Source organism: Erythranthe guttata, chromosome 13 (assembly GCF_056151865.1).
Source record: "Erythranthe guttata isolate IM_541 chromosome 13, IM_541, whole genome shotgun sequence".
Classification (NCBI taxonomy): domain Eukaryota; kingdom Viridiplantae; phylum Streptophyta; class Magnoliopsida; order Lamiales; family Phrymaceae; genus Erythranthe; species Erythranthe guttata.
In genome coordinates, this window is record NC_142545.1 from 2261740 (window position 1) to 2287165 (window position 25426).

A 25426-nucleotide genomic window follows, 5' to 3' on the forward strand; every position below is an offset into this window, starting at 1 on the left:
GGAACTACCCGCCTTGGTTAGTCTTTCATAGACGGGAACTTCGATGGATTTGATATATTTGGAAAATAGCTTTTCGATCTTTTTGTCTTTCGGTTCTCAAAGTTTGCCTTTGTGCATTCGTCAATTGATCCTTATTTTCGGGAGTCTGAACAACGTCTTCAACAATGCTCCAAATATCTTGAGATTCAAGACAAAGCTTCATTAGATTACTCCAATAATCGAATTTTTCTCCATTGAAACGAGGTATAAGAGAAGCAAGGTTGGTGGACATTTTTTAAGATGGCTCTGATGCCAATTCGTAGGCACTAGGATGGGATAAAATGATTAATCCCGAATTTGGATTTTAGTGATTTTGTGAAGACTTGAAAAAAATAATATTTTTGTGTAGAGAAAGTAATAAGACTAGTGTTTTGTGGGTGGAAAAATTACTTTTTTTTTTTTTTTTTGTCTTGCTTACAATCATTTCTAGCACTCCATATTTATAGTGAGGAGTACATTAATCTTCTAATAAATTACAAGATGACTCTTAGACTAACAAATTTTCTAATTCTAAATTAATACATAGGAAAATCAAAAGACAATTGTCTAGATACATCTAGACAATGATGCTTCAAATTCACATTTATTCTAACATTCAATCCCCCACTTATTCTAACATGAATGCTCATTTCTTCCAATATTGAATTGACACTAATTCCAATGGTCAATTCACATTAAGTCCATTTATTCCAACAGGAACAAGGGAAGTAAGTTGAAATATAGGCGTGATCAGTGATCAGTAGCGAAGCTAGAATTTTACTATTGGGGAGCCATATATGCGTTGAAAATTTTGAGTTAAATATTTAAGTAAATTAAATTTATTTTCTCAAAATTATTTATTGGTGAATGAGAAATTAATAAATCACTTAAAGTATTTAATTGTGGAAAATAATAAGTGAAAAATCACCACATGGAGGTGTTTCGTTTATATGAAAAGTTATGGAACTTTTTTCATGAATTATTTTCCTAGGAATTGTGATTGTTGGCCAATGACTATAACTATTGAGAATCTATGAATATATCCTACAATCCACCATTTGAATAACTTATATATTTTTCATTCAATTCCATAATTTTACATTGGAGCTCTTCTTTCTTTAGCCCGGATATTTATTTGTAAATATTTTCTTTTGTATTCTTATTCGAGTTCAAAACACATTTTAGTGTTCGTAGATTTTGAGATTTATAGTGCTACTTACTCGAAATAAGATCGTTGTATCTTGGGACACAATTGATACAAAAACGTGAGCACCAATGCGAACAATAATACTTTTTTTTTTATTTCTCACCTATTTAACAGAAGGTATAATAGAACACATTTTCTGTTACAAAACTCAATCAACAGTTAATCAAAGGTGGTTTTTGATTATTACAGATAGGTGGGGTGTTTTTTGTTATTTAACCTAAGTTCAATAAAGTTTTCACAATTTATCCAAATACTTACTGAGATGTCGCCATTAACAAAGCCAATATTTTATGGAGAAAAATATTGTTTGCACCCCTGAGCTATGGAGCTTGTCACAAACGCTCTCCTGAACTACAAAACGTGACAAAACGGTCCCTACAATTTGGGGTCAACGTTAAAAAAACTAACAGAGTCAGTTTTCGTATGCAATTACTTATTTGCCCTCTAATTTTGCTCTATCTTATTCTTTCTTTCTCCTCTGTCTTCTTCTTCATTTCTTCTCGCCAATTTTTCTCTTTTCTTTTCTTTGCACATGGGTTCTCTTTTTTCTTTCCCTCTCCTCTCCTCCCCTCTTGTACTCTCTTATGCATCCAATCCCAGATTATTAAGGTAGAATTTGCGCTTCAGCTCGGTTTTTTTCTCTTTTCTAAAACTTAGATTAACCCCATGTTTCTTTTCTGCAAAACTCCTCAAGTTTTCATGTTTTCCCAACAAAACCCAATCAAATTCTAGATATCATCCTCTTTTTTAATTTTTTTTTCCAGAAAATCCAAAAAACCAAAAATTGAATAGGAGAAAAATCGAGATTTGTGCCCCATGCTCGTTTCAGAAATCCGCTAAATCCCTGAATTTTGGTGCAAAATTTACTGTGGTGGTGCTTCATCTTCGCGCCATCAAGCTTTTGTTGGTCCCCGTTGATCCGATGCTCCACAAGCTTTTCAAGGGCTTTTTTGACGTTTGGTTTGTGTTTAATTGGCCTTCCTGCGGGGGGCGTTGCTTTGTTGTTGTTGTTGCTGTGTTTTTTAGCTCGGGTTTCATCAGTCTTTTTACTCCATTTCTCGTCCGGAATATCCTAATCTCAACTCGTGTAACCATGGTGCAAGATTTGACTTTATACATAAAAATAAAATATAAAATCAATATAGAAATTTGAGGGTAAAAATGTCAAAACAATGTAATTCGAGAAAGTCAACTTGCCATGTCAACATATCACAAACTGATATGAAACGAATGGATCGTTTTGTTACGTTTTATAATTCAGGGGGTGTTTGTGACAAACACTATAGTACAAGGGTGCAAACTGTACTTTCCCCTATTTTATACGATAGTGAGCAATACATATAAGGAGATTCAGGGGCAGCGCCCCCACCTTTTTTTTAGGAGTTTGTATTGGAAGTTTTGGCCTAAATAATCTTCATAATTGATGTCCCAAGCCTAGCAAGTAAAACCATCTATCTGCCCAGGAATCAGTCAAAGCACGCCTCTCCGTTTTCTGTCCGATCTCATTTCATTATGGAGACCGAAGCCAACGCGATTCGTACATTATTCTATGCTGTTTTGAAGACCTATAAACAACGTTTCACTGAGATTTGAAAAACACCAAAGGTCCATTTGGGTAGAGTGATTTGGAGGCGGATTTAAAATCCATAATAATAAATCCCTTGCACTTGTTTGGACATCGGATTTTGGTTAAGTGTTGTATGAAATCTTCGTGAGTAAGGGTTAAGGGTGATGTGAGGTGAGCAATTAAGAGGATTGTTCTCTGATGAGAAGATCATAATAACGGTCAACACAAAATATAATAGCCAAAAGTAAGAAAAAAAAAAAGAGAAGTTAGACCGATCAACACTAACATAATTGCCCAAGTATAAAATTAAAGAATAGACTATATAGTAAATGGAACAATAGCATGGTATCTCTTACCATGTTAGAAGGATGAATGTTATTTAATTCTAACATATGAAAAATATGAAGAACATGGAAAAATATTAAAGATATTCTAGTAAAAAACTGATGATTCTGTAATAACTAATAAATTTACGGCAAATTACGGCCACCCCTGAGGTATATCAAATTACGAAAAAACCCCTATGTTTGGGTAATTACAATCACCCCTTCTTTTAAATATTTTTACATAAAATTTATGTGATTCGGTTATTTACCGAACTAAATCGTATATTCAGTTCGTTTAAACGGTATGAAATGTTGGCGTACCGAAATTTTGGTTCAATTTTACCGATTTAACATCCCTAAATTTACCTTTGAAAGGGTATTTTGATAAGATAATACATAGTTGAGGGGGTGGCTGTAATTACCCAAACCGGAGGGGGGGGGGGGGTGTTTCGTAATTTGACCATAACCCAGGGGTGGCAGTAATTTGCCCTTTACTTTATTATTTGTTTTTAATTAGGGGTAGTTTTGTGATTTCACATGAGTCAACAACTAATTTTAAATAAGGGGCAGTGTTTTTTGTCAGGAGTTTCTTGCTAATATTTTGAACACAAATGTATTTTTAGCCATTCGAAATACATAGGGAAGTTATGTGAAATTAGCTCTGGATTTCGTGAAGAAAGTTAGCGGCGGATTTTGGGGAGTTTCAGACGATAAGTGATTGATGATTGGTTGGCGGTGGAGAGGTAGGTGGCGGATTGGAGTTTCATAAAGTTCGAGGTGATGGTGTGCGTAGTGTGTGTTTCAACCTACGTTTAATAATGTTTTGAGAAAACTACAATTCAGTCTCCTAATTTAAATTTCAGAAGTTTAGTATATTGCAATCCGGCCTCTATTATATATTATTTCTAATTTTACGTTATTACTTGAACGGTATATTCAGTGGCTGAGCCAGGATTTGCGGTAAAGGTGGGCTAAAATTTTATGGGGTTCGGAGGTTGGGTCCCCGAACTTTTTTAAGAGTTTTTTTAAAAAATATAGAGCAAAATAAATAGACATTTATATATTTTAATTAAATTATATATATTAAATTTTATATTTTCTAAAATATAATTATTAGAGCTCTTTAAAGTATATTACAAATTTGTTGGGTGGGCTAATTAAAATAGATAAGGATTAAAATATGTATAAAAATAATAACTAAACATAATTCGCATTAAAATATTCCATAAACAAAATTAACCAGGGTGGGCTGAAGCCCACCTAGCCTTCAACGTGGCTCCGCTACTGTGTATATTTGTCTTTTTATTATTGGTCAATGACTAAACTCACAATAGGTGCACAGAGATAAATAAAAAAATTATATAGGTTTTGATATACCTTCCCCAATTTGTCTAATAATTGGGCCCATTACACGAAAGCCCAAGAACCTTCAAAATAAGGCTTGGGCCCAACAAAGTAAACCCAACCCAGTCAACAACATATAAATAGAGGTTTTTACTCATTTGTTAAGGTACGTTTTATTATTTACAAGTAATCTAGAGTGCTTATTCTCTCTACTATCTCTACGATCCGTACATCTGACTTGAGCGTCGGAGGGGTTTCCGCCGGATCAACCCCCCGGCTTAGTTCACGTGTGTTCATTTCGCAGGGACCTCAGGATCATCAAATTGCTAAGCTACTGATCCGCTTTGCTCTCCTAACTCGTTTTCTACACTACCCCAGGTGATCTAAGTAATTAGCATCATCATTTTGGCGCCGTCTGTGCGAAGATGCAAACCAGATCACGTAGCCAGCAAGATCCTCCTGAGACATCCGCTCGAAGAGAGAATGACACAGCTAACAACCTTCCAATCCGCGGAGGCTCTGGCTTGCCACCTCCTCCACGTGCTCCGGATCCGCCTCGCGAGGTTCACGTGATTCCCCCTCGGGACCCACCACTCGCCGATCCGCCACTCCCTGCTCCCCAAACGGTTCAGATAACCGATGATTCGCTCCAACGCATGATAGCAGAAGCCTCAACTTGCGCTGCCACAAAGGCCGTGAACCAATACATCGCCATGATGGGAGCAAATGCTCCCAACGCGATACACGCGCCAGCTCCACCTGTGGTGCCACCCATGGCACCACCGCCAAATCATAACCAATATAAGTGTCTCCTCATCCACCTCGGATCCACGGTCCCGGGTGCAGCTTGTCCACTAATCACAGGGGGGGCACAACCCAGACAACAACGTCAGCGCTCACCGCCACGAGGAAATGCGTCTCCACAGAGAGTCCCTCTCTTTAATGAGGGAGAAGGCGAGGTAAACAGCGTCAAGTTTCCTTCCCCCAATTGAACAATCCAATTGGCGGAAGAATGAATGCCCCAGTAAGACGTTGTCCTTTCACCATGGACATTCTCAACGAGGTACTGCCTCAAGGAGTGAAGATCTCAGGGTTACCTCAGTTTGAAGGAACCACCGACCCACAAGAACACATAGAGAAATTCCACGCCATTGCAGATTTGTATGGGCCAACAGATGCCGCAATAAGCAAAATATTCCGCACTACTCTCTCCAAGCGGGCCATGAACTGGTTCAACTCTCTACCTACGGGATCGATCCACACATTCGCTCGATTGTCGCAGCGCTTCACCAACCATTTCGCCATCAACAAACAATATGCCAAGACCCCAGCACACCTTTTCTCTGTAGTACAGAGAGACAACGAAACGCTCCGCAACTACATCAAGCGTTTTGTGGAAGCCGTCCACGAAGTCCCAAGCGTAGGACAAGACATGCTCTCCGCGATCATGCAACAAAACTTGAAGCCGGGCAGGTTCAAAGAATCTATTGCCGGAAGGCCTCTCCAGGCAACCTAGAGGAGTTGTTGAACCGAGCTGAGAAATATGTACGAAGAGGGAGCCTCTACCATGCCCCTCCCAAGAGGAAGAGGGAAGATGACCGACAAGACATTAGGACGATCGACGTCCACCACCCCCACCTCAAGGCCAACCGTCATCCCCCTACAATCGATTCACTCCGCTAAACACTCACCTCACTGAAATCTTTCATGTGATAGAACAAAGAGGTCTAGCAGAACCTCCACGCCCAGTGCAGCCCAATGCGAAACGAAAAAAATTGGATCGCTACTGTCGATTCCATAAGGACAAAGGACATACTACCGAGGAATGCGCACAACTCAAATTAGCAATTGAGAAGTTGATCAAGTAGGGCCACTTAGGCGAATATATTGACAAACCTCGAAACAAGCACCGTGATGACCTCCCACGCCGAGATAACAATCGAGATCAACCGCAACGACGAGAGGACGGGGGTCATCGGCGCGAACTAGATAACAATGATAATCAACCCACCCGGGGAGTCATTGCCTTTATCTCCGGAGGATCGGCGGGTGGCGACTCTCAAAATGCGAGACGCTCCCTCGCTCGGTCGGCACGTATGAATCAAGAGCACGCCTCTCCATCCGTATCTATCTATCAGATATAAAGGCCTAACCATAGCATAGTCTTCGACTCCTCGGACCTCAAAGGCCCAGACGAAGACCATGTCGACGCATTTGTAGTCACAGCATCGGTAGCCAACTTTTTGGTTAAGAAAATCTTAGTGGACGGTGGAAGCTCAGCAGACATCATGTATCTCTATACATTCAACCAGCTGGGCATAGATAATGCCCGATTTAGCCCCATCACTACACCGCTAAAAGGATTCACTAGGGAGGGCGTTTTATCCATGGGATTCCTTAGGGGACAACCCTTGTCGAGTTACCAAAATGATAAAATTCCCCATCGTCGACAAGCCTTCCCCCTAAAACATCATCCTACGGAGGCCAGCAATCCATACATTCAAGTCAGTGTCTTCCTCCTACCACCAAAAGTGGAAATTCCCCACTCCTTATGGAATGGGGGAGTTACTTGGAGATAGACGTCTTGATCGAGAGTACTATGCGAGAGCCTTACGAGAACCATCCAAGAAGCCAAACCGTCTAGAAGGGGAGACGACACCCAAAAACCCGACAAACGGAAATGGGTCAACGCGATCATCGAGGACGATAGAGAAATCCTCATCAGTGTACCTGACGACAACATCAAGCTAGCGGCTGTCGAAGAGCTTAAGCTCATAGAGCTCACAGCTGGAGATGATTCCAAGCTCCTACGCATTAGATCTGATCTAGATCCAGAGATGGAGCAGCAACTAATCAACTTCCTGCGACACAATAGAGATGAGTTCACTTGGAAAGCCCAAGATTTATCGGGCATTCCCCCTCATGTAGCTCTACATCGGCTCAACGTCGACAAAAGCTTGAAGCCGATCAAACAAAGGAAGCGGACATTTGGTCCCGAACGCAACAAACACATCAAGGCGGAAGTGGCAAAACTTTTAGATGCAGGTCATATACGACCAGTTCAGTATTCTGAATGGTTGTCGAACGTAGTATTCGTTCCCAAGCCCGGTAGCAAGTGGAGGTTATGCGTCGACTTCACCGACCTCAACAGAGCTTGTCCGAAGGACCCCTTTCCTTTACCTAGAATCGACCAACTCATCGATTCGACCTCGGAATGTGAGCTCCTCAGCTTCCTTGACGCATATCAAGGATACAATCAAATCTTGCTCACCCCAGAAGATCAAGAGAGGGCCAACTTCGTCACCGATCAAGGCATCTACTGCTACCAAGTTATGCCTTTCGGATTAAAAAAACGCGGGAGCCACTTACCAACGTCTAGTGAACGCAATGTTCGCAGACCAAATCGGCAAGAATATGGAGGTGTACATCGACGACATGCTCGTCAAAAGTGTCAAGGTCTCGGACCACTTAACCGATTTGGATCAGTGTTTCGCCATCCTGCGAAAATACAAGATGAAACTCAACCCCCTCAAATGTTCGTTCAGAGTTCGGGGAGGCAAATTTTTGAGATATATGATTTCGCAGCGATGAATCGAAACTAATAATCCCACGAAAAATCGAAGCCATCACCTCCATGGCTCCACCAACATCGATCAAGAAAGTCGAACAACTTAACGGCTGCCTGGCATCTTTGAACAGGTTCATTTCAAGATCAGCGGACAGGGCTCTCCCATTCTTCAAGATTTTAAGGGGAGGAAAAAAGTTTGAATGGGATGAAGCTTGTCAAAAGGCTTCCGTCGAGCTGAAGTCATATCTCGCATCACCACCCTTGCTCACAAAACCTCATCCCGGAGACACCCTCCTCCTGTACTTAACTACCTCAGCTGATGCCATCAGCGCAGTCCTCATCCGAGATGGAGGAAAAGGCCACCAGCCTATATACTACATAAGTCGCGCCCTCCAAGGAGCCGAACAACGCTATACCAATATGGAGAAGCTCGCTCTCGCCCTCATCAACGCAGCTCGGAAGCTCCGACCTTACTTCCAATCACATCAAGTGGTAGTTCTCACCAATTACCCCTTGAAGTAGATATTAAGGAGTCCCGAGACATCCGGGCGGTTAGCCAAATGGGCAATAGAGCTGAGTGAGTACGGGGTAGAATTCAATCCCCGCCCCGCCATCAAGGCGCAAGTATTGGCCGACTTCTTAGTAGAAATGACCTCAGTAGAAGAGAGCACCTCCCTGCCTGCTTGGTCTGTCAGCGTTGATGGATCTTCCACAGCCACAGGAGGTGGCGCGGGTATCGTACTAACGAACTCCTACGGAGATGAATTCGAATATGCTCAACGATTCGAATTCATAGCCTCAAACAATGTCGCTGAATATGAAGCCTTGATAGCTGGAATCCGCCTCGCCCTAGCAACCGGAGCGCGTAAGCTCCTAATCCAAGGCAACTCTCAGCTCGTCGTTAACCATGTACTCGGAACTTACGAGGCTAAAGAAGACTCCATGGCCAAATACTTAGATCTCACACACACTCTGTTATCCAAGTTCGAGAACTACGAAATAAGATAAGTACCTCGCTCCAGTAACATCCATGCGGACAAATTAGCTAGGCTTGGAAGCTCCATGGCAAGAATCAGAAGTCGGAAGGTGACGCTCCTCACCTCGCCTCAGCCGGAGATAACTTCAGCCGATGAAGTGCATTACAACTAGGAGGACAAACCGTGCTGGTTCACTCCAATCATAAAGTATCTCAAGAAGGAAGAACTTCCAGCTGATGTCACCCAGGCACGGATGTTAAAAACGAGAGCCGCTCTCTTCATAATAGTGGAAGAAGAACTTTACAAACGAGGATTCTCATTCCCCTATCTCAAATGCGTCGACCCAACCACAACAAATTATGTACTCCGAGAAGTACATGAAGGCATTTACGGAAATCATTTGAGTGGCAGAAACTTAGCTCTCAAACTATTAAACAAGGCTACTACTGGCCAACGATGCATGAAGACGCGAAGAAACTAGTCCAACGGTGTAAACCATGACAAGAGAATGCTAACATCCCTCACCTACCAGTGGCATTAATGCAACCGATTGAGAGCCCCATCCCTTTCGCTCAATGAGGGATGGACTTAGTCGGACCATTCCCGCCCGTCATAGGAGGACGCAAGTTCCTCATTGTAGCAGTGGATTACTACACCAAGTGGGTGGAGGCTGGACCCTTAGCACGAATCCGAGAAGAAGAAGTCATCCAATTCTTATGGAAGAATATCGTATGTCGCTTTGGGATTCCACGTTCCATTATTTCAGATAATGGAACCCAATTTTGTGGTGACAAAGTGAAGAATTGGTGCCTCGGCCTAGACATAAAACAGTTCTTCACATCCGTAGCCAACCCACAAGCCAACGGCCAGACGGAGGTCACGAATCGCACCATACTCTAACACCTTAAAACAAGGCTTGGAAGTGCCAAAGGGAAATGGGTGGAAGAATTGCCCAGCGTCCTATGGGCTTATCGAATAACCCCACGAGCTGCAGCTGGAGAATCGCCTTTCAATTTGGCTTTCGGCACAGAGGCTATCGCACCTATTGAAATCGGGGAACCATCTTGGCGAGTTACCAACTATGATCCCGCAACTAACGAAGAAGCTATGCGAGGGAGCCTCGACCTCGTAGATGAGCTACGATAGATTGCATACATCCTACAACAGATGTACAAAACACGAATGGCCAAGGCCTATAACTCAAAGGCCCGCCCTCGATCCTTCCAAGTGGGAGATTTAGTCTCCAAAAAGTTGAAGCCTCGCGCCCCATTGGTAAGCTCGACCCAAAATGGAAAGGATCATATAAAATCACAAAAGAGGTCAACACTGGAGCATATCGTCTTGAGAACCTTGACGGACACCCTATACCCAGAATCTGGAATATAGGGAACCTTAAAAGGTTCTACGCTTGAGGCTTCGCGACCTCCCACGTCACTCGTCTTGCAAAACTGTGTAACACCCCTTAATTTTTATTATGTGGTATAATAATAATTTATACATGTATATTATTGAAGTTTATTAATTAATGAGAGTAATTTGACAAACGCTTCATAGAAGGCGGGCGTCACAAACTGTCTCTACACGCTCAGGAAGTTTCTACTCCATAACGAGGTGCGTAAACGTCCCACCTAAACTAGGGGGCTTTTAATATTACCTACATCAGCATTCCATAATCACTTTTCATCACCTTCTACAGATAGAGAATCAATTACGAGGGGATACCTACCACTCATCACTGGCCCAAAGAGCGAAGATACTCCAGACTACATCGCCAAGGGTAACACGACTTCTATTAAATGATATCACACGCATGTTCTTGTGTATTTATACTAACATAATAAAGCCATTACATTTAATATGCATGATTACGCAGCAAATCGCAGCAACTCACGAGTTGATCTCATATCTCGGAGTGCGAGAAAGAGAAACAACCCCCTTAGTGGGTACGCGTGACTTTATAGTACACATCACCCCAACTTATACAATTACTAAGTTTTCAGTACAAGTGTTTAAAAAATTTTATACTATATTTTTCAGGCATAGAGACGCCAAAGGAAATCAACTTACCATCAGCACAACAACACGGACGAGTACAAGGAAGACGTGGAAGAAAAACAAATTAGTGTAATCACTTAGAAGAGTTTTTATTATTTCAACTCATTTGCTTTTGCAATATTTATTTCCCTTCACCTCACGTAGGCTTGTGACATTCACAAATTATTTCTCTTCACCTCACGCAGGCTTGTAAGAATTCTCACTTTCTACCGTTGAATAAATCAAGTTTTTGCTTTACTCTCGATGTTATTATCTCTATACTATTTAACCGTTACGACGAGCTCATTTCAATACAACCCTACAAACTCTTGGAGAAATTAAGATAATCTATATAGCCTGGCCAGCTGGATTATCTAAATCTCTTTATTTGTTTTACTGGGTCCTACTTTTCAAACGTGGCCACATACCTAAAATCTTTAAGACCCACGCGGTCCGAACAAAGGGCACGACCCTTAACAAAAACCTTGGGAGACTGATCCCCTCCTCAAGTACATCGCGTACAATGCTAAATGTAAATACATATAAGCAACGCATAAAACTCTTGACAATGCCAAAATAAATAAATCAAGATATCAAACTTCAAATGTTAAATAAGGAAGAAAATTCAAACGAAATGGTAGTGAGCATACCCATCTACATCAATGATAAAAATAAACTAAATGTTCCAAAAAAGAAAAAAAGAAAAAAAACGAGGTTCAACTATCCTAGCAAGCTACCATATAAATCTAAGCTCCCCCACCACGAGCGGAAGACGCCCCGGTAGTGGGATCATTAGAAACCATGTCATCCACGAGCTCAGTGCCTGTCTCATTGACATCTACCTCATCCTCCCCTTCATCGGATATACCAGGCTCCATCCCTCGAATGACCCTCTCACTGATGCCACCCACCTCGCGAAGGTATTTGCGACAGGTAAGAACTAATGGCTTATAAACTGCAGCCAAAGCACGTTCCACAATCATAGCATGACACTCAGTACTACTTTGGAAGCTAAGTTTGGTTTCCTCCACGATGGACTCTTTATAAACAGCACCCCCAGACGTAGCACGAAACCTCTTTCCCGTCGCTTTCTCAACTTCATACTTCGCTTTCAGCTGATCATAGCACTCGTTCAATTTCTCAACATCATCCTTATAGGCCTTCGCCTAACCTCGGCTAACCTCATGCTCTTCCGTCCTCTGAGCAAGCTCCTCCGTCCGTTGAGCAAGATCAGACCGCGCTATCTATAACTGGATTCGAAGTTTGTCCTCATGCGCCTGACTTTGAGCCCGCTCCTCTTCTTTCCTAGCTTCCACTTTCACATCTTGCTCCATGAGATACCTCCAAGTCGTTACCAACTATAATTTTTTTTTTGATTACTCAAGAAAAAGAGGAAATAAACATAAAATCGTGTTCTAAAAAGACAAATACTCACGCGGCATATGTCCCCACCAGCCAACTCCAGCATGTGTGAATAACCCTTAACCGGACATCCGAGCACGGTCGTAGTCCCGAACGAAGCCCTCGGTACTCATCATCGGCAAACCACGGTCCGACACATCCCAATACGATTCTTTCCCCTCACGATTCACCCCAAAGGTAAACAACTGCTTCCCTGCCCAACCATGGAAAGCGTAAGGCTCCTCTGGGTCTACCCGCGGACGCTTTGGCATAGCCACATACTCGGTGTCCACTCTCTTTCCCTTTCCACGATCATTGGCGGGTTGACGCACCTCCACTTCACCAGCATTGCTGCGATTGTCTTCGCTCACTCGTGGAGTCTCTGCACGAACCGTCTCTCGGGGCAGGCTACCCGAAGAACGTCCCAAATTCGAGAGAACCTTTTTCAAGGTCTTCTTCGAAGTCCCATTCGCCTTAGCTCGAAGCGCCGCAAAATCAATACAATCTATACAAAAAAGAGACAACAGATAAATAAAACCAAAGAACAACACAAAAAAAAAAAAAACAAAACAAACAAAAAAATTCGGTGACAACAAAAGGATATGCGGCGCTCACCATCCGGTATCAAACACCTCGGGTCAAATTCCACCTCGCACAACCTAGATTCTTCAATCCTCTTCCTTGTATTCTTGGTAATCTTGAAACTCTCACAAGTGGTGTTCCAGATCAAACACTCACCTGGCATATGTCCCCACCAACCAACTCCAGCATGTGTGAATAACCCTTACCGGACATCCCAGCACGGTCGTAGTCCCGAACGAAGCCCTCGGTACTCATCATCGGCAAACCACGGTCCGACACATCCCAATATGATTCTTTCCCCTCACGATTCACCCCAAAGGTAAACAACTGCTTCCCTGCCCCACCATGGAAATCGTAAGGCTCCTCTGGGTCTACCCGCGGACGCTTTGGCATAGCCACATACTCGGTGTTCACTCTCTTACCCTTTCCACGATCTTTAGCGGGTTGACGCTCCTCCACTTCACCAGCACAACTGCGATCGTCTTCGCGCACTCGTGGAGTCTCTGCACGAACGCTCTCTCGGGGTAGGCTACCCGAAGAACCTCTCAAATTCGAGGGAACCTTTTTCAAGGTTTTCTTCGAAGTCCCATTCGCCTTAGCTCGAAGCGCCGCAAAAACAATACAATCTATACAAAAAAGAGACAACAGATAAATAAAACCGAAGAACAACACAAAAAAAAAAACAAAAAAAAAAAAAGCAAAACTAAATAAAACAATTCGGTAACAACAAAAGGATATGCGGCGCTAACCATCCGGTATCAAACACCTCGGGTCAAATTCCACCTTGCACAACCTAGATTCTTCAATCCTCTTCGTCATATTCTTGGTAATCTTGAAACTCTCACAAGTGGGGTTCCAGATCAAACACTCACCCGGCATATGTCCCCACCAACCAACTCCAGCATGTGTGAAATAACCCTTATCGGACATCCGAGCACGGTCGTAGTCCCTAACGAAGCCCTCGGTACTCATCATCGGCAAACCACGGTCCGACACATCCCAATACGATTCCTTCCCCTCACGATTCACCCCAAAGGTAAATAACTGCTTCCCTGCCCCACCATGGAAAGCGTAAGGCTCCCCTGGGTCTACCCGCGGACGCTTTGGCATAGCCACATACTCGGTGTCCACTCTCTTTCCCTTTCCACGATCTTTAGTGGGTTGACGCACATCCACTTCACCAGCACAGCTGCGATCGTCTTCGCTCACTCGTGGAGTCTCTGCACGAACCGTCTCTCGGGGCAGGCTACCCGAAGAACCTCCCAAATTCGAGGGAACCTTTTTCAAGGTCTTCTTCGAAGTCCCATTCGCCTTAGCTCGAAGCATTGCAAAATCAATACAATCTATACAAAAAAGAGACAACAGATAAATAAAACCGAAGAACAACACAAAAAAAAAAAAAAAACAATAAAACAAAAAAACAAAAAAAGCAAAAAAAAAAAAAAAAAAATCGGTAACAACAAAAGGATATGCGGCGCTCACCATCCGGTATCAAACACCTCGGGTCAAATTCCACCTCGCACAACCTAGATTCTTCAATCCTCTTCGTCATATTCTTGGTAATCTTGAAACTCTCACAAGTGGGCTTCCAGATCAAACACTCACCCGGCATATGTCCCTACCAACCAACTCCAACATGTGTGAATAACCCTTACCGGACATCTGAGCATGGTCGTAGTCCCTAACGAAGCCCTCGGTACTCATCATCGGCAAACCACGGTCTGACACATCTCAATATGATTCCTTCCCCTCACGATTCACCCCAAAGGTAAACAACTGCTTCCCTGCCCCACCATGGAAAGCGTAAGGCTCCCCTGGGTCTACCCACGGACGCTTTGGCATAGCCACATACTCGGTGTCCACTCTCTTTCCCTTTCCACGATCTTTAGTGGGTTGACGCACCTCCACTTCACCAGCACAGCTGCGATCGTCTTCGCTCACTCGTGGAGTCTCTGTACGAACCGTCTCTCGGGGCAGGCTACCCGAAGAACCTCCCAAATTCGAGGGAACCTTTTTCAAGGTCTTCTTCGAAGTCCCATTCGCCTTAGCTCGAAGCACCGCAAAATCAATACAATCTATACAAAAAAGAGACAACAGATAAATAAAACCGAAGAACAACACAAAAAAAAAAAAAAAACAAAAAAACAAAACAAACAAAATAATTCGGTGACAACAAAAGGATATGCGGCGCTGACCATCCGATATCAAACACCTCGGGTCAAATTCCACCTCGCACAACCTAGATTCTTCAATCCTCTTCGCCATATTCTTGGTAATCTTGAAACTCTCACAAGTGGGGTTCCAGATGAGGGGGACGTCAAAAGAGGGAGCCCTCGCATAAAAGAAACGGGCCTTCCTATCCCTCAACGACAACTTCACACTCTTCAAAAATTTGTAGGGAACCCGCGGATGAACGCAAAAGTAGGGCAGCTTATTCGGCCGATGCATTGTAAATAACGCCTTGAACAAACTCACACTACTGGGCAAACCTACTTGCGACGCTCTATGGTGAAAAGCCTCGAACATAAGAAGCACGGTCGGAGATAGCTGACTATACCCTATCTTAAATTTATCACAAATCTTCAACAAAGTTGTATGCGGAGTGATCTGCGAAGTACACGTCACATACGACAAGTAAACTGTATGAAACCCAGCTGGTGGAGAGTATAAACGTTCGCCCTTCTGAGGCAACAACAACTCGATATTCCTTGCCCCTCCAACTAATCGACGAATAGACCGCAAATGCTCTTCAGTCAATACACTGTCAAAATCAACTAAGTGAAAATTGATTGGCTTAATCTTCTTTTGCCTCCTCGTATCCATCTCAACATTACCCAGCGGAATATCATCTTCCTCTTCCTCCTCAACCATCGCTTCAACTTCACCATCCGATCCCGCGGGCTCACTCGATGAACGCGATTGATCTCACTCATCACTATCGCGCCCAAAATCAACAACTTGACGCCCATAACGACGTCTACTAGAACCAGCCTCATCAATAACATCACAAACGTTAACGCTCGTTCCTACATCATCACCCCAAGAATCAATAATTTCTCGTCATCCAAGACTCCCCCCATGAAAAGCATCAACTACACCTGAATGCCCATCAGCTCGCACATCATTATCCCGCGACGAGCGCCGAAAAGGGCCCCGGATGCGCCGCCACGCTCCTGCAAAATGTTCACCAACGCGCCCTCATGCGCGTCAACTCCCCCTCTCCAGACGCGCGCGCACAAACCGAAATCGGCTCTCCAGACGCGAGCGCACGCGCGGACACATCACCGCTGCCCAATACCGTGCGCACGTGCAACCCAGTCTCCCCCCAAACGCGCGCGCGCGTCCGCCACCCCTACACACGGACGCGCGTCTTCGACTCGCTGACGCGCGCGGGCGTCCTTCGGCCTCTGTGCCCGATGCGCGCGCGCCATCTACCCCAGCCGCGCCAATCCCTGCATCGGGCTGCGCACCCTCACAGAACAAAGAGGTGGTGGCAGCTCGGTCCGAGCCGACGGCTCTAGTCGAGCCATCGCTGCCACCAACCTCCACCTCTCTCTCTTCGATTCATGCACCGCCTGCCGCAGATCCGATTTTTTCACCCGATACTACTACCTTCTCGTATTCCATACCCACTGTACCAAAAGTTTTCTCACCCCCTTCAACCGGATCTCGAATTTTAATTTGCAAAGATTTCGACTTACCTGGGTTCTACATGATAAATATTTTTCTCCGAAGAAATAGTCAAGAAATAAAGATTTCTATCCTACCGCAACAAAAAAAAAATTAATAATAAAGGAGCAATAGCACAGAAGAAGACCCAAAAATTAAAAATACTCACCCATATTTATTCTTCACAAGGAATGGAAATTAATTCTCTCCACCGTAACACGATTCTGTTTATTTGGCCCTGTTATATTATTCAAAACCCTTAAATATATATCTTGTGGCCAAATAAATAAATTAAAAAAAAAGAGCGGGAAAAGACTCTGAAGCCGATTAATTACAAATTACGACCCGAAATTACAAATTACGATCCGGTGAACCACATCAAATTTAACTCTCGACACGAGCCGGAATCCCCTCGACAAGTCTCCCATCTCGACTCGAGAGTTGGGGGGTTTAATGATATACCTAATTGGGCCGACCCAATGGGCCCCCAGTTTGTCTAATAATTGGGCCCATTACACGAAAGCCCAAGCACCTTCAAAACAAGGCTTGGGCACAACAAAGTAAACCCAACCCAGTCAACAACATATAAATAGAGGTTTTTACTCATTTGTTAAGTTACGTTTTCTTATTTACAAGTAATCTAGAGTGCTTATTCTCTCTACCATCTCCACGATCTGTACATCTGACTTGAACGTCGGAGGGGTTTCCGCCGGATCAAACCCCCGGCTTAGTTCACGTGTGATCATTTCGCAAGGACCTCAGGATAATCAAATTGCTAAGCTACTGATCTGCTTTGCTCTCCTAACTCGTTTTCTATACTACCTCAGGTTATTGATACGCGTTTTCCTCACGTATAAGTTACCGCAAGTATACAGTATCGCATTTTGCAGAACAGTGGTTCCGGATATCGATCCACAGGGACCTTGTAGATTCAAATGCTGAGTAGTGTAATTATATTATCGTTATTTTATCTAGCCGATCGTAAATATTTGAAATGGTGAGAAACCCTAATTTATAAGCATGCAAGATCGTAAACATGCAAATATAGAATGTACGTAAATAAAGTAACGATAACTCAACGCGGGGGGACTTCGATTTAAAAGGGACTTCTAGGACCAAATCCACCTATGTATAATCAACAACGATCTACAAATCCGTTATCTAAAATCACATTCCTATTCGTTAACCCAGACGCTAATGTACTCTAACCCCCGTCTCCAATGTAGTTAGAGTCTACCCACAGGTCCGACGTCTCCGTTCAGAACCTGCTATTAAGAGAGCATTTAGGTCAAGTCCTTAAGGGCTACCCGAGGTGCATCATGTCTCCATTTCCACACCCCAAGCTATGTTTTACTAACTTCAAACAAGAAATCCTCTCTCAAGTTCATTCCTATTTAATATCAATCCGAGAGCTGATCAAACAATGAGAGCATTTAATACATGAAAAGATAAACGAAATCAAAACACGACAAATAGATAACAGAAATGACTATCGAAATCAATATATACAAGGCTTCATTGCCCTAGAAGAAAATGTTCATAGTTCATAACAAACATAATGTCAAAAGAATGTACAAAGGAAATGAAAAACAAAACGTAAAGAAATTGCGTAATAAAAACACAAGTCGAAACCCCCGTTGATGATTCCCGCGAAGAACTGTCGAAAACCGTAAAAATTCGAAGAAGAAAAGAAGAATGAAAGGGCCTTTCTATTGATAGTGAAATGCAAAGCTTCCTCAAGAAGCTTTGCAAACAAAATATCGTTCTAAAAAGGCGTGCCCAGATTGCGATCTCCTCGGGGAACTGCCCACCACCATGCCAGATCGCGATCCAGGAATGTGTATCGCGATCTGGGTCTTCAACATTTCAGCACTGTAAGACCCCCCAGATCGCGATACGGATTGCTGGATCGCGATCTGGGTCTTCAACATTTCAGCACTGTAAGACACCCCAGATCGCGATACGGATTGTTGGATCGCGATCTGGGTCTTGATCCATTTTCGTTCTGTGACAACCCCCAGATTCGCGATCCAGAGATGTCAGATCGCGATCTGGGTCTTCTTGGCCCCAAAATTGGCTTGAAAATTCGGTTTCGCTTTCAAATGGCTTCGACTCGGCAAAAATACCTAATAAAACCCTGAAATAGAAACAAAACAAGAAACGCAATAATATAAACAAATAAAGTCGAAACTCGGACGAACGAAGACCAAAACTCGAAGATTTGATAAGCAAAAATCGTGCAAAACGAACACTTATCACACCCTCAAACTTAGATCTTTACTCGTCCCGAGTAAATCAAAATGAAACTACAACAAAAATGAAATAAAAACAACAAACTAAACTAGGCCACTAACGTCGGAAAACACGATTGTATTTAGCCTATGCAACAAGCCGTTGAACCCCTGGGTACCCCCAAAGGACGAGTTGTGTCTCGTGAGGGTTTTCAGACAACACACCCACAAAGTTGCCGGATTGGTCAAAGCATTGCAATTAATTTCAAAGATAAAATGAGCTAGATAACTTAAAATCTTAGAATGGCATACGGCTTAAGGTATTCGACTTTCTTACCGACGCAATTAGTTGTTTCTACACCAAAATGAAAGATAGACTCAAGAATCCTTGATTAAACAATATACACAGTTATCGAGGGTCTTGAGTAGAAATGTGGGTGAAAAGCAAATTTTGATTCTGAAATTCAAAAACTCGAGTTGGGCATAAGTATGTCTATTTATTCAATATTAGAAATGAAAACAACAATATTTTTGGTGATTTTCATCACAATTTTTTCTTTTTTCATTTTTTTTGAAACGGGCATAATCGTGACTCGTGCAAGGCTCCACACCACTGTGTTATCTCCCTGACCCATGTATCGAACTTTAGTCCAAGAAACCCCCTAGCTCGACAGCTCGAGAGACTTAGGCGACGAGGTGCACCCAACGGGTTAAGCTCGAGTCAGAAAGGCGGGGAAATCAGAGCGTGAATCACAACAATACCACAAATTATTATTTTTCTCTTATTTTTTTATTTATTTATTTTTTTTTTAACAAAAAACATAAAATAAAAACGTAAAGACCATTGATAGAACTTTTAGCCAACAACTGGAAATCGTGAACACATAATTCAATTCTAACTCGCCCCCCAAACCTCAGACTATTATACCCCTCAGAAAAGTGCGCTCAAGCTTAATCGAAAAGGATTCGAAAGGCTATCCACACAAGTTGCAAAAACACAGTCCGAAGATTCATCTATAATTAGCCGGTTATCCATAATTTCAATTTTGAAATCAACTAGCCCATCTACTAATTCATTAATTGCTTTGCTTCAATAGAACCCGGAAAAGCAAATTACACTCGATCCTAAATGAAATGCATGTGATAAACATAACACAATTACGGAAATCGAAATACATAAACGAAACTAAATTATATGATATGCATGCAAAAGACCAAATCAAAATAAGATAAATAAAAAAAAAAAAACAAAGTTTAGCAAAGATACATTGTAAACGAAATATCAATCCAATGACGTATCCCAAAACAAACGAAATAATAACAAAAACAAAAACAAAGAGGTTCAACAAATACCACCATGAAACTCAAACTCTAGCATAGTCCCTATGCTCAAAAGCAGAATAAAAAAAAAAAGGGATAGAAAACACAACGTCCCTAGATGTCATGGTCTTCCTCGATAGCTCGCTCCTCGTCCTCTCGAAGTCCACGCTCGTGCTCCTCCCAGACGGGCCTCACCAGTGTGGTGGCTGCCGCTCGGGCAGCTTCTGCTGCGGCCGCGCTCGAGGAAGATGCTCCGTCAAAACAAGGCCGTGGTGGGAATGGTCGTGGCTCGACGACGTCGTCCGTCCTGCACTGGAGTGCTGTTGCCATCACCTTATTTGCTCTCCAACAGCTTATTTTTAGAAAAATTAAGATTTTTTTTTTTTAAATTTACCAAACACTTTGAAAGAGCTTATAAGCTCTAAAGCGTCTTATAAGCTCATTTTAACATCTTATAAGCTTAGCCGAACACCATCTTAATCACATGGGGTTTTTCTAATTTTTATAAGGGTAAATAGCATTAAACCACCTAAACTTTTTAAGTTTTTGCGGATCACCACTTGAACAATATTTTTTTGCACAAGTTCACCTGTACTCAATTAATTGTGCCACTTTGCCATTTTTTGCCCGTTTTCAGGTCATAATGACCGGTTCTGGACACACGTGCTTTGCACATGCGACATCCAAGGGTATTGTTGGCTTTTCCATTAAAAAAACCTCAGTTGCTTCAATTTTCCCTCAATTTCCCCGTTATCCCCATTATTTATCATTCATTTTTCTCCTTTCTCTAATTTGTCTATCATTCTACCCTTCCCTCCATTATTCTATTCCCCTGTACTTCCTCTCTTCTTATTTTTTTTTTGGTCGTGCTAGTTACCCATCGCCACCTCTGCCGATGCCGCCTCACTCCACATGAGGAACCAACAAAAGAGATTAGCATGGGGCGGCGGCTGCTGCAAAAACCGTCCCAACCACCGCCGGTGGTAGTTCCCAATCGCCGCCCCCAGCTGGCGCTGCCTCACTCCAAAGGAAGAACCGAAAAAGAATTAGCTTGTGGCTGCTACAACAACAACCACCAACCCAACCACCGTCGCACCGGAGAAAGCAAACACGAAGGTAATAAGCCTATAGTTTCTCTAATCACCATCCCCACGTTTCTCTAATCACCATCCCCACACTGCTTCACCCAATTCCGCCCCTTCACGACTTGAATTTAACGGCAAGTCCATCCCCTGGATACGACGCCGTTTCAATTTCTGTTTTGGGTGGGTAGGTGTATGGGTGGGTATTGGTAGGGGTTGGGTCTGAAAGTGCTTTTTTTTGGGTTTTATTATTTTATGAAAACTTATCCAACAATAATTTATCTTCTCATTTTCGTCTGATTACCAAATCGAACTAAAGAAATTTGAATTACTTTGATTCATTTTCTTCTGAACCAAACACACTTGTGATTTTTGTAATTTGGAATTACTTTGATTTCATTTTCCCTAGAAAACGATAAAGAGTTGATGGAATGAAATGTGTGAGAATGTGTGAATTTCAACAGGAATTAGAGCTGAGTATTTTAGGAAGAGAAAAGACATCAATAGCCTTGTATTTGTCATGTGAAACGCACGTGCGGTGAGAACCGGTCATTTTGACCTGCAAACAGGTAAAAAAGGGCAATGTGGCACAATTAATTGAGTACAGATGAACTCCTGCAAAAAAAATTTGTTCAGGTGGTGTTGTGCAAAAACTTAAAAAGTTCAGGTGGTTTAATGCTATTTACCCTTTTTATAATGGTAAATAACACTTAACCCCCTGTGGTTACAAGTTCTTGCAGATGACTCTGTGATCGTAATATTAGCAGATAATCCCCTTAGGGTTTATGGGGTAGGTCCCGTTAAATTTCTCATCAAATTTAACAGTATGTGTCAACCTTCAAGAGGGTCATCTGCAAAAAAGAAAGAAAAAATGAAAGCACAATAGGGTTGGTTATCTGTAAAATAATTGCATTGACATTTGACACTAGCGATTAAGTCTAACGAAAAAACTACTGAACACTACTCATATCAACCACGAGGAGGTTATGTACTTATATTAAAAGCATAAGTGAATTATCTGTAAAAGCTTATAATCACAGGGGTTAATGGTATTTATTTTATAACACATGAACTTTTCAACAATTGAGGATTAATTATACAGGAGTAGTGTTTGCAATTTACTCATATTTTATATATACAAACAACTAGAGCGAGTGTTGACATTATTGCAATATTCGTTAAGAATTAATTAATTAATTGTTATATGAGTTTTATATCCTACACTAACTATATCAACAATATATTTTAATTACAAAAAGTTACATTGACATTAATTAGTCAATTGTCTACGACAATTCATGTTTACACGTCTCTGAACATAAACATATTACAAATATATATAATTCTAGTGCCCTAAACGAAAGCCTAACTGGTTGAAGTAAGGGAACCTGTGTTAATTGACTCAAATTTGAATTCCTTTATTAATGGTCGCTAGGTGGAACTTTGACAAATGGTTAGCCTAGTGTGATTTACCTCTCTAAAATGGTTTACAAGCTTGCAAAATATTACACGAGAGTGTACCAGTCATTAAAGAGAGCAAATAATTACAATATTTTGTTGTCACACGCATATGATCATATATAGAAAACAAAGAAATAATAACAAAAATTCAAAAGCAGAAACATTCCCACACAACTAAAAGGCTCAGAAACAGTACATAAATTCCTACACCACGATGAGAAGCAGCCGAGTTGAGCCTAATATCCTTTCTCTTCACCTTGAGACCCGTTCCATCAACCTCCACGTCAGCACCAATCCTAACATCCTTTTTCTTGGAATACGTCCCAAACTGTCTCTTAAACTTGGGCCGCGCCGCCAGGTCAACCCTAAAAACCACCTTTGACCCATTCAAAACCGCCTTCACAGCATCCTCCCACGGCACTCCTTGGCTCTCCACAACTTCCCGCCGGTAGTCCACCTCCCACCACCATTGGTCAAAGCTCCGGACTACGTAATTCGCAACGGCGTTGTTATTTCTGCCGTAGGAGAAGGTGAGGTTAACATCTCCGTAGCGCACAATGCGCTCGTATTCGATGTTTAGGAAAGCGAGATCGAAGAAGAGACAAGGGTTAGTAATTATGGTATTATTAATAAAATTGCTTTTATTATTATTATTTGAAGTTGTGGGTAATTGGGAGAGATCGAGGGCGGGAACATAGAATTCTTTTACGTAAAAGCGTGGGCCTCGGTGGATGTTGGCCATTAGGTATAGGGTTACGGAAATGGAAAGTGTAACTGCAAGGATAATAAGGGTGCATAAGCAGAAACCTGCAAATGTATTCATTGTTATTGTTGTGCTGTAAGGAAGAATCCGTGGAGAAGAAGACTATATATATATATATATATATATATATATATATATATATATATATATATATATATATATATATATATATATATATATATATATATATATATAGACCTTGTCTTATTTTATAGAACAAGCCGGGAAATGAGTTGAAATATAGAGTATTAAATAAAGAATAATTCTTGGATGTAGCCGCGTAGGCCTTTGAGGTTGATTGTGAAGATAAAAAGGCAAATTAAATGGTACACCTGATTATTTACATCTGGTGAATTTTAACTGTAGATTTGATTAAATTAGCTATCAATTAAACAGACATACACAGGAGTTGTGTGTAATTGTTCGTAGTCTACGATTCAAATCCACTCAGCATAAGGAAGTGCAATTTAGGGATATTGCTAAGGTAGAAAGATAGCATAAGCAGTCAGCTTGGCTTGGAGATGAAGAAATATATATATATATATATATATATATATATATATATATATATATATATATATATATATATATATATATATATATATATATATATATATATATATATATATATATATATATATATATGTTATGTCTTTACGAGGTAGATAGATAAAGAAAGACTCTCAAAGTCAATATTTAAGACTGAGTTTCAGATTTGTATATGACAAAATGAGGGTTGACGTTTTGATAGTATATATTTGTTGGAGTTTAGTAATTATTATTTGAATCTTGTACTGTACGCATAATATATTAGAACGGAAAAATTGGGCTTCACACCCCTATAAATTTTCTATTTTCACACTTTTCCCCCTAAAAATTAAAACAAATAGATAATCTCCCTTAGAAATATTGTTTTGGTTGCACTTTGCCCTAAAAACCAATGTTGATGGGTATAGTGCACAAAACATAACATTTTAAAGGGGCCATGTGCAACAAAAATAATATTTAAAGGGACAACGTGCAACAAAAATACTCAATTCCGGTGAATAATCCATCGGGATTTTGCTATCGGGGCAATATGCAACAAAAATAACATTTTGAAGGGGACATTCACTCTTTTTAAATTTAAAGGGGGTAAAGTGTAAAAATTAGAATTTTATAGGCGGTGACGTGCAATTTGCCCTTTATTAGAATGATCATTATATTTTTTTGGACAAAATGCACTTCGGCCCATAGAAATTTCAAAAAATCGCACTTTCCGCCTAGCAATTCGAAAAAGAGACGCCCCCCTCTTGTAAATTTTGTTTTTGTTGCACTTTGCCCCAAAGTCAATTTTTTGGCGAATTTTTCACCGGAATTGAAAAAACATCATCAACTTAAAGGCTCTTATCATCATTTTCTTTCAGCTTTTTCTCTGTCCCTTTCTTCTTCTCTTGGTTCTCCTTGGCAAAGTGTGGTCTGGACGGTTAGGGTTATGGAAATGGAAAATACAACCGAAAAGATGATAAGGGTGCATAGGCAGAAAGCTACAATTCGCATGGGGATCCATTCATTGTTTGAGCTTTAAAAGAGAAATATAATCCGTGGAGAAGAAGCTATACTTGTAGAAATAGCCTATAGTTTTATCTTTGTAGATAGTGCCCGCAATAATACACTGTTCCGTTCCGGCGAACCATGTTCACACCTTATTGTTTCCGAGAGAGAATATACAGAGGCGGACTCAAGGTATGCCTTGGGGGGGCCACCGCCCCTGCATAAATTTTCTTTTTTTACCTTTTTTTTTTCCTAATATTTTGTGTTATTTATCTATTAATTTATACACTTTAGCCCCCTAAAGTTAAAATTTTGTACCATTTTAGTCCAAAAAAATATTCTA

General features: G+C 41.5%; 2 protein-coding genes across 2 annotated transcripts; one reads left to right on the forward strand and one right to left on the reverse strand.

Moving 5' to 3' along the window:
• The first annotated feature begins 9589 nt into the window (after positions 1–9589).
• On the forward strand, positions 9590–10153 carry LOC148765625 (uncharacterized). The gene is made up of 2 exons (XM_088811840.1): positions 9590–9813; positions 9922–10153. Exons 1-2 carry the CDS (start codon positions 9590–9592, stop codon positions 10151–10153), a joined length of 456 nt encoding a protein of 151 aa, XP_088667966.1.
• A 12782-nt stretch (positions 10154–22935) lies between these two features.
• On the reverse strand, positions 22936–23529 carry LOC105972110 (protein NDR1-like). Its single transcript, XM_088811841.1, has one exon. It carries the CDS (start codon positions 23527–23529, stop codon positions 22936–22938), a length of 594 nt encoding a protein of 197 aa, XP_088667967.1.
• Positions 23530–25426: the final 1897 nt, after the last annotated feature.